Genomic DNA, 10960 nt, shown 5'->3' with positions numbered 1-10960 from the left:
AATTAATCAGGTAATGATCAGGTAATAATAGCGTAATAATTATGACCGGCCTAGAGACAAAGTAGTGACAGATTCAGAAGGAAGTGTTGCATTCACGGGACGCGAGAGGCATGCCTCAGCAGCACTGATACCTGGAGACCAAACAATTATTTGTTTGGTCCAAAATATTGTTTGTGTTGTCATGAGTTGTCACGACTCGAGTTGGCTTTGTCCGTGGCGTAACCGTCTTTAAATAAATACTTTCTGAAATGTCTATGGGAAAAATGCATTGGGATTCATTTCCTGGTCCATGGTAGGGGGAGGGACTGCGACGCTCTATAGGCTATAGTTCGCCCAAAAAACTACTTGTTTTCTAATTACACACCCCATGAAACCTTGAATTCAAGGATATTTCTGGTTGTTGTCGCATTCCTGTTCCTATCATTTGATCCAATCATCGGTCAGTATAGGAGACAACGTCGGTCTTCAAAATATTTGGCGTAGGAATACGACAAAAAACAAACCAACTCAACTCCTTTAGACCTGTACAAAGTAAAATGTGAAATATTTTGGAAACATTAAAGCGTTATTCATAGTCTGGATTTTCGGTGGTGAGGTGACCACCGAACTACAACATGTCACTCACCACCGCTCAACGTTATTTCAGCTCCGGTGCAGGTCACCTCACCACCGAAAATCCAGACTATATGAATGAGCCTATAGAAACACAAATCTGGTGCGGCCCACAAATTATAATTTCAGATAGGGGTCCGTCCGTGCCGGGGGTTCTATTCCCGCCGGGGACGCTGTCGCTGTGGTGTGGGCGCTGGGGACATGTTCTCTCCTCCGTGTCATCAGTGCCCATACCATATGGGTGGGGTTGGTGAAAGCCCCTTTTTGTGTGGAGTTTGCATGTTCTCCCCATGTCCCCTAGGCCTAGGGTAATTGACCTATAGCTAAGCCCCTCCCCAAACTGCTATGGTCCAATCACAGCTAAGCATAACATGGGTTAGACAAACCATGATAAAACATTGTTTTATAAAAATCCATGATATTTACATTGGAATTAATGAGCCTGGCTGGAAAGTGTCCAAGTGGGAGTGTCTAAGTGGGAGAAGGCAGGGCTTTGCTAAAGGTGAATTAGTAAAGTATGAGTACCCTCACAAAAAACGCAGTAATGCAGTAATCCTGGTCTCTATACTGCCTCCCCCTGGCCAGCCGGGGCGCCTGATGGAGGGGAAAGGAACTGGTTGGAATAACGTGTTCCTTCCACACGCTACGTCCTACCGGATAAACTCCCCCCTAGTGTCAGGCGATAAGAAGCAGCCTGCTCACTCCTCATGCATTGAAGGAAGCATGATTTAGTTCGGGGCTCTCCCCACATTGGTAGAGGGAGAGTAGTGCCCAGTCCACCAGTGACATCATCGATGGGGAATCCAAGCTAATAGAAACCGCAGGCTTTCTAAATGGAAGCCATCGTTCTCACGATAATACAATTAAATCTAATTCTCGTTTTATCTTGTTTTAAAAAATAAATCAACGATGATGCCACTGGTTTCTGAACTGCCCACAGCCTTCCTATGGTGGTATTTTAATCATGAACATCAAAGTGCAATTCAATCAATCAGTCGCTTATAGTAACCAGACATGGCAACCCTGCCTTCTTGCCCGCAGCTGGAGCGTCATATGTCCCGGCATGCAGCGCGCGGTGTGTTGCGTGTTCCTTCGTCGCTTGTGTGTACTGTGTGATGATGATGATGATGAGGATGAGGATGATGATGAGCGGATGAGACGCATGTGCACGCTAAACGCTCATTAACTACATATATTACGTACAAAAGGTAGGTTATTGTTGTATTACCTAACAGGCTGGTTTGATTATAACTGTCTGGTATGGTCTGGTTATACTGACTGGTTAGTTTGGTTAACTGTCAGTTATCCAACTGTCTGACATGTGCATGTTACTAGTGCACACGTCTGCTCAAGTCAACTGTCTTAACAGTTATATGAGGAGGCTACCGAATGTAAAAACATTCAGAGTAGAGCTTTGAGGTGTTTTCTCGGGGTGCATAAGTAGACCACTAAGTTGGCCATTGAAGGTGACACAGGTTGGGAAAGCTGCCTGACAAGGCAGAGATGTGAAATGATCAGATTATGGAATCGCCTTACCCAACTGCCAGAAGAGAGGCTTACGAAAATTATATTTAATTGGAATAAAAGATGTAATCATCCATGGATAAGAGAGGTTTCCTCAATGTTCTGACTTAAACATATATTCTTAAATAACCTTCATTGTAACATTGGTACAGTCAAATATAAACTGTCAATGTTACATCAGCAGCAATGGAGGGTGGACATTGTGAAAAAAGCTAAATTAAGAAGTTATATTCAATTCAAAGAGGACTACATGACTGAACCTTATGTTGCATTTAATTTAAAAAGAGGACAGAGGTCCCTCTGTGCCCAGTTAAGATCTGGTGCTTTACCTCTGGCAGTTGAGGTGGGCAGATATACTGGCATTCCTGAGGAGCAGCGACTGTGTGTTCTTTGTGACCTGGGAGTTGTAGAGGATGAGTTTCATTTTGTTTTCTATTGTCCACTATATCATGATTTAAGAAACTTTTTATTTGAAAAAATTCAGGATAAGAACCCAGATCTGTTTTGGATGTCTGAGTGTTTTATGTTAAATTGGTTGTTCAGTAATGAAGTTTTTGTTTTTGGAAAATTCATAGAGAAGGCATGGCAGTTACGTTGGAGAACGATGTATCCATGAGTAACTATAGTATATAATAGTATATAGTATATAATAGTATCTATTTGTGTATATGTATCATGTACAATTTTGTGAGTGTCTTGTAAGCACGTGCGGGCTGGGCATCTTATGATGTAGGACACTTTAATAAAAACTCTTATCTATCTATATTATAAGTCTGCTTACTTATCTGTCTGGTTATGTCTATTGAACTGTCTGTTTAATTGGCTAGTTAGTTAATGAACACTCAACCAGTCCGTCTGGTCAGTGCAGTACTAGTTACATGTCTATTAGTATTTGGATTACTAATCTGACCTGTTCAGGCACTGTCTGTTGTTGAGTTATTCACAGTAAACTAAATCAACTAAATCATGCGTTTTCTGAAAAGAAAACCCTGTTTCTATCTATGTCAGTGGTTCTCAAAGTTTTTTCATGTCAAGGACACCAAAAACTATATGAAATTAAATGAAATTAAATTATTACTATATTTACCCAGGGTATCTGGGCTATAAAGCTCAAGAACTTGTTTCCAGCCAGGCCCTGCTCATAGAACATTTCATCGTAGTGGTTCAATGCCTTGTTCAAGGGCACTTCAGCGGTGGTAATTTTAACGTGTCGGACCGCTGATTCGAACTGGCGACCCAGACAACCCCTTTTGGTGTTTTAAACATTATGTTATAATTTAGCTATTGAAAAATAACGTTTTTAACTCAAATCTTTGAAAAGGGTTGCGAACCACTGCCATAGAAACATGGGTTTTTCTGAAAACTGTCATGATTTAGAAGACATTTGTAGAATCGAACTCAGGTCTAAATGGGTTAACAGTCGGTCCATGTGGGGTCATCAGTGTTTAGTTTACTGTGTGATTAGTTATTATTAAAGGTATATTCAGTGATTTCACTTCATTCAAATATCACTTATTATAATATATATTTTTTTATAATCCTCCCTACTATAGAGTGTGCTGACCATATAAGGAGTTCCTCCCTGTCCCCAGTGAGCCCCTGGGGTCAAAAAACCCTAGTTTCAGTTTTGGTGGCGGGTGGCAAAGCCTTCATCCAATCAGGATGAGAGGGGCCTTCCTTCAATCATGATCCAGTGGGGGCGGGCCTTGGTGCACATGCTGTTGGCCTGTTGCACTTCCCCCCACTGTAGTGCGTGCATGTGCACATTTTGTTACCAGGGCTGACTGGGTGGTTTTCCAAATAACCCAAATCACTGAATGCTCCTTTAACATTATTCGGGCCAATTAAGGAGCCTTTATCAGAGACATATAGGGAAGCAGGGACCCCTACTATAATGTTCGCCTCAGATCAAGACTCTCGTAGATGTATTTTATCGACGTTGACATTTCGTAGATATATCGTATTGTATATCATAGATATTCAAATGTATCTAGAGATCTACAAGCTCACACATTGTGAGCTTGTAGATCGGCTATTTTCAAATGGCCAAAATGTATACAGTGATATAAATAGGTTTTCAATGTAATGAGTCCCGTGATGCAGGGGTGGTCTTTTAGATAAGTCCCAGGGACATTTGATGAGTCCCACTTCAGTGACGTTAAGTCATATTTTGTCATTTTTACAAATTGCAGCATTTAACTCCCATTTCATTTTATATGGTTATAATGTGGTTATATTCATGTAGAAAACAGAATATTTTTACGTGTATTATTTTTACTGTACATGCTGAGTACAGTAGTGCATCCTGTGGATGCAGAGGTCGTTGTTTTATTGCGTCCCTTAACTATAAACTGCGTTTTGGGATGCAAAATGCACCCTATTTTAACCCCTGTGTATAGCTGGGTTGAAGTGGTTAATGTATGTTTTCTAATCAAAATTAAAATCTCTAGTAACTAAAGTTTTCAAATAATTGTATTGGAGTAAGTAAAAGTACTGGAAATTGGAAATACTCAAGTAAAGTACAAATACCTCAAAATCGTACTAAGTACAGTGCTTGAAAAGAGGAGTTAACGGGCAATTATGGGCACTGTATTTTGCCCTTAAACCTCAAGTTTAGCGGGCATATACAGTTAATATATGGTAATATACAGGTGTGATGGTACAATTCGGGAGTTTACCGGAGTTTGTTGGAAAGTTTAACAGGAGTTTCCTGTAATATACACATCCGTATTCCATGCTTTTTGCGCAGTGTTAAATGTACTTCCTCCACTGTTTAATATCCGTTTGCACCTCCTCCTCCTGTCCTGTGTGCCAGGAGAGCAGATGACGTTGCAGGAGGCGCGGCTGTGTGGCCTTCTCCTGCAGGAGCACTTTGGGGAGGTGGTGGAGAAGGTGGGAACTCACCTCCTGAGGAGCGGAGCGCAGAACCTACGCACCATCGTGCACGAGACCGGGACCCCCCTGGACCTGGTACACTCTACACAGTACACACACACACACACACACACACACACACACACACACACACACACACACACACACACACACACACACACACACACACACACACACACACACTCACACACACAAGACCGGGACCCCCCTGGACCTGGTACACACTACACACGCACGCATGCACACACAAGACCGGGACCCCCTGGGCCTGGTACACACTACACACGCACGCATGCACACACAAGACCGGGACCCCCCTGGACCTGGTACACACTACACACGCACGCACGCACACACAAGACCGGGACCCCCCTGGACCTGGTACACACTACACACGCACGCATGCACACACAAGACCGGTACCCCCTGGACCTGGTACACACTAGAGACTGACATTTTGTCGGGACTCCCGCGGGTCAAGGGATTAATTAATCCCGTGATCGTGACGGGACAGGAATGAAAGTCAACAGGAGCGTGCAGGAGCGGGAATGACATCGATGTAGTCATCTTTCTGTGAGCCAACACTCTTTTGACTTGCATCAGCAAGTCAAAAGAGTTATACATAGCCCATAATCCAGCAGTGCTAGTGCTTCCACAACACAAAAAACTCCTCCAATTGCAAACCAGTCGGGCTGGACGTCTTATAAAGTTTTATATGAAGACATCGTAATGTGGCCGTGTATGATTCTGCATCGTGCTGGTGCCGTGATTTAATCGATTATTTATAGCCAGATCATCCTGATGCATTTGTTTCCCCTGGCAGTGGCAACGTTGCAACTTTCAATTGTGATATGTTAGCTACATGCTAACGCTGTTACAGCTCTCTGAACAGCTGTTCTGTTCTGTGTGAATGTTCTACAATACATCGTCTCCCTTCTTTCTCCCAACCGAGTCGCATACACCAGTGGTTCCCAAACATTTTCATGTCAAGGACCCCTAAATCGACATTTATTAGCCCGCGGACCCCCATTTGAAAAGATGCCAGGGGCAGGGACCCCCATAAGAGAAGATTTTTATTACGGTTCTAGCTGTGATTCTCGACCATTTTAATTTCAAGGACCCCCATTTTGACATCATTTCACGGACCCCCAATTAATGGCATTTTTATCACTGGGACCCCCAATTTATGTTGTAAAATCAATGTTAATTTAACTCTGAGTGTACAAATGGAACAACATTTGGTTCCATTTGTACACTCCCATAACATAATTTGTTACAGACCCATAAGGGTCCATTTGGTTCCAAACTATTATTTAGCTGGGGAGTCGGGACCCCCTGGAACTCTCTCAAGGACCCCCTGGGAACCACTGCCATACACATAGACTTGTACATTGAATAATTATTCATATAGAGTTAAATTAACACTGTTTTTTTTTTAAATCTCAATTGACAAAGCACTTGTTAACTGTTAACTGACTGACCCGTGTCAGTCTCTAGTACACACTACACACGCACGCATGCACACACGAGACCGGGACCCCCTGGGCCTGGTAATTCTATTCTCTTTACAATACTTCATACTGCCACACACACACACGCACACACGAGACCGGGACCACTCTGGACCTGGTACACACACACACTAAGGCTGAACGATTTTGAGAAAAAATCTAATTGCGATTTTTCTGACCAATATTTCGATTGCGATTTGACTCGCGATATATTTTTTTAAATCACACCTGTGTGAAGTAAGTGGTGCAACTCCGTGTGGGCGCCCCCGGGGGGGTCCCCGAAACTTCCAGACCCACAGGAACGTGCCCAGGGTGCCGGCCCGGTTTAGGCGAGCCGCTCCGTGTCCGAAACGGTCGAGAAAGAGTTACCGTGTGTGGGTCCCCAGGCGGTCCCTGTACTGTACTGTACTGTACTGTACTGTACTGTACTGTACTGTACTGTACTGTACTGTACTGTACTGTACTGTACTGTACTGTACTGTACAGTAATGTCACACCTGCAATCATCATATAGGGCCTATACAGTTAGGCTGCGCAACAGTGACACTTGGTTGTGAAAACCAACCAAATGCTATTTTCGTGCTCGGACAGACCCAGCCAGCCAGCCACCCACCCACCCACAGACACACAAAGCTCCATAATGAAGTGGTTGCACCACTTAAAAAGTAAAGCTTCAATTTAGTATTCACTGTGTCCATTTAAAAAGTAATGAAACATTACCAAATGGCATACCATTCATTTACTTTACCAGGCAGTGATGTCAGGATTCACAAGATGTGAGACAGCTCAAAATAATGTAGGCTAACTAACCAAATTGACCTGTGTTTAATTAACTACAATAAGAATGTGCGTTAAAATTGTAATGTTAGAAATAATTGTAAATAGCTCTCTGGATACAGACCATAAATGCAATGTAATTTCCAGACTTTCTATTTAAGTGCAATTGCTATTAGGCTACAGTTATCTAATCATCAGAGCACAATATTGTGATTCTCATTTAATATTCACATTTAGATATTATGTTCAATTGATTTATTTGTTTTTGAGGGGCAGTAGCCCCTCCTAAATCCAGTGCACGTATGTTCACAAACGTCCTACACAAACATTAAATTCCCATTGACAATTTTATGTCATTGTCTGAGCAAAGAAATAGGCCTAGTGTCTATTTTACGTCATGATGATGTACGATGATAAGAGCGCCCCTCACTTCACACGGGTGGGATTTTTGTAACCAAATAAAAGCATATGCATTGCATAAGTGTAGGCTACATTTTGACAGATGTGATGACAGAATGAGGCTATCAATTATTAGAGATCATTTTGTCTGAGGTTTAAGACAAGCTCATAACTTTAACTTTAATGTTTATGAGCTTGTTGGCCGGCTATTTTCCCACCACGGGTCCTGGTGTAAGCTTTTTTTTAATGATGGCTCTCGGATCTCGGTACAATTTCGCGGACCTCGCTCAGACAAATCATTACAAATGTACATGCACCACAATGGGGACCGGTTCACTAGAATCGGGGACGACGACGACAATGTAGCATTTTAATAAAATAAACAGGGGACAGGACAGCAGGACAGCGCCCGTGCCATGCGAAGGTTTGTGGTGTTGCTGCGGGATGTTTTGACTGTCGCTGTACCATGACAGGTCTTGCACAAAACTCTCTTGTTGGACGTCTGTAACGTCAAAACCAAAATAATGCCATATCCCCGAAGTGCCTGATCTCTTTGGGATTAAATTGTGCGGATTTAAGAAAGTTTATTCGGGCTCCGCAGACGCTATCTGCTCCTCAGCTGCTGCTGACTTCTAGCAGTAGCTAGCATTAGCATCAACGGACTGAACACAGAGCAGAGTAGACGTAAATGATGACTTTGTTTTGGGCACTGCGCAAGCGTGTACACATGCACTGCAGTCACATGCACTGCAGGGACACTTCTGATTGGTTAGAATAGAGAGCACAGTATAGCCGTGTTGTAAATACTGGATCAGACGCGCTCCGGGTTGATTATGATTTTTTTTTTAAATCGCAGCCTTTGCGATTTGCTAATCGCGTGGTTTCAAATCGCAATTTCGGTTTGAAAACGATTAATCGTTCAGCCTTAACACACACACACACACACACACACCACACACACACACACACACACACACACACACACACACACACACACACACACACACACACACACCCAGGACCCCTCTGGACCTGGTACACACACACACACACACACACACACACACACAGACGTCGAGACCGGGTCTGGACCTGGTACTACTGTCCTTAGAATACTTTCATACCCACTTTGAGAGGCCCTGCTCTATAACAACATAATAGGTGTTCCAGGTCTAAATAAAGCAGAGATTAAAATAGCATGCATTTTGCATCCCAAAACGCAGTTTATAGTTAAGGGACGCAATAAAACAACGACCTCTGCATCCACGGGATGCACTACTGTACTACTGTACTGTTTTTACAGTACAGTTTACTGTTTACAGTTTTTATTCTAGTTTATTTTGCTAGCTTTAGTTATGATAATCATTTATTCTTCTGTTTTCTACATAAATATAACCACATAACGATATGAAATGGGAGTTAAATGCTCCAATTTGTAAAAATGGCAAAATATGACTCCTATAACGTCGTTGAAGTGGGACTCATAAAATGTCCCTGGGACTCATTTCTAAAAGACCATCCCTGCATCCCGGGACTCATTACATCAGGGGTGGGCAACTTTGACGATGGCGAGGGCCACTATATTTCCACACTCACTCCAGAGGGCCACTATATTTCCACACTCACTCCAGAGGGCCACTATATTTCCACACTCACTCCAGAGGGCCACTATAGTTCCACACTCACTCCAGAGGGCCACTATAGTTCCACACTCACTCCAGAGGGCCACAGTGCATGTTACTGTCGTAGCAAAAATATAGAAGCTCAAAACGTGTCTCAGTGCGACGCGTTTTCAGCTTGTAGATCGGCTATTTTTGCTATATTTGAATTGAAAACCTGAATAATGTTTTGCTATTTTTTAATTGGAATCCTGAAAAGTAACTTCATATGCATTTAGTTATGTTAAGTTATGTTAACTTCATGAACTGTTAACATAACTATACATTGGACACAAAAAGACAATAACATTGTAATACTAGTCATTGAGTACTAGTCATTTTAATACTAGTCATGAAGTAATTAAAGCGGGTTTGGAATTGAACAGCTGAGTGTTCAACATTATAACGATATAAAATGAAATGGGAGTTAAATGCTGCAATTTGTAAAAATGGCAAAATATGACTCCTATAACGTCGTTGAAGTGGGACTCATAAAATGTCCCTGGGACTCATTTCTAAAAGACCATCCCTGCATCCCGGGACTCATTACATCAGGGGTGGGCAACTTTGACGATGGCGAGGGCCACTATATTTCCACACTCACTCCAGAGGGCCACTATATTTCCACACTCACTCCAGAGGGCCACTATATTTCCACACTCACTCCAGAGGGCCACTATATTTCCACACTCACTCCAGAGGGCCACTATAGTTCCACACTCACTCCAGAGGGCCACTATAGTTCCACACTCACTCCAGAGGGCCACAGTGCATGTTACTGTCGTAGCAAAAATATAGAAGCTCAAAACGTGTCGCAGTGCGACGCGTTTTCAGCTTGTAGATCGGCTATTTTTGCTATATTTGAATTGAAAACCTGAATAATGTTTTGCTATTTTTGAATTGGAATCCTGAAAAGTAACTTCATATGCATTTAGTTATGTTAAGTTATGTTAACTTCATGAACTGTTAACATAACTATACATTGGACACAAAAAGACAATAACATTGTAATACTAGTCATTGAGTACTAGTCATGAAGTAATTAAAGCGGGTTTGGAATTGAACAGCTGAAATCAATACAATATCAGTATTCTGATATTTAACATGTGGGCCGCATTAAGCCCCCCCCCCCCCCCCGTGCCACCAGTTTCCCACCCCTGCCTGCATTACATTGAAAAACCTATTTACATCACTGATAAAGTATTGTCTGCGTGTGTGTCTGTGTACGTGCGTGTCCAGGTGAAGAAGTCCCTGTGCGTGCTGATGCAGCACGGCGCGTGCGGGTTCAGCGCGGGGCGCCGGGGGGGCCCCGGGGGTCCCGTGCAGGAGTACCAGGCGTCGGGGGAGCGCGTGCTGCGCGTGCTGCGCTACCCGCGCTACATCTACACGGCCAAGACCCTCTACGGAGACACCGGGGAGCTGGTGGTGGAGGAGCTGCTGCAGCGGGGACACATGACCATGAGCGCCACCGTCAAGGCCGTGGCCGACCGGCTGACGCTCAACATGGAGGGTGAGAGAGAGAGGGGGGGGGGGGGGGGGAGAGAGAAAGACTGAGAGAGTGTGTGTGTGAGAGAGAGAGAGAGA

General features: G+C 43.3%; 1 protein-coding gene across 4 annotated transcripts in view; it reads left to right on the top strand.

Annotated features, from left to right (window-relative positions):
• Positions 1-1677: 1677 nt before the first annotated feature.
• Positions 1678-10960, top strand: part of polr3c (polymerase (RNA) III (DNA directed) polypeptide C) — a 33135-nt gene continuing 23852 nt past the window's right edge. The window contains exons 1-3 of one of the 4 annotated variants that reach the window (XM_079503257.1): positions 1678-1820; positions 4960-5106; positions 10616-10886. In XM_079503257.1, the coding sequence (XP_079359383.1) occupies positions 4960-5106; positions 10616-10886 (418 nt within the window). In that variant the 5' untranslated portion in view covers positions 1678-1820. Of the gene's footprint in view, positions 1825-4951; positions 5107-5396; positions 5413-10615; positions 10887-10960 lie in introns of those variants that run through there. The other 3 variants (XM_079503255.1, XM_079503256.1, XM_079503258.1) reach the window with 3 other exon arrangements.

This window comes from Electrona antarctica, assembly GCF_951216825.1.
Source record: "Electrona antarctica genome assembly, chromosome: 6".
Classification (NCBI taxonomy): domain Eukaryota; kingdom Metazoa; phylum Chordata; class Actinopteri; order Myctophiformes; family Myctophidae; genus Electrona; species Electrona antarctica.
This window is presented reverse-complemented; position numbering and strand designations above follow the sequence as displayed.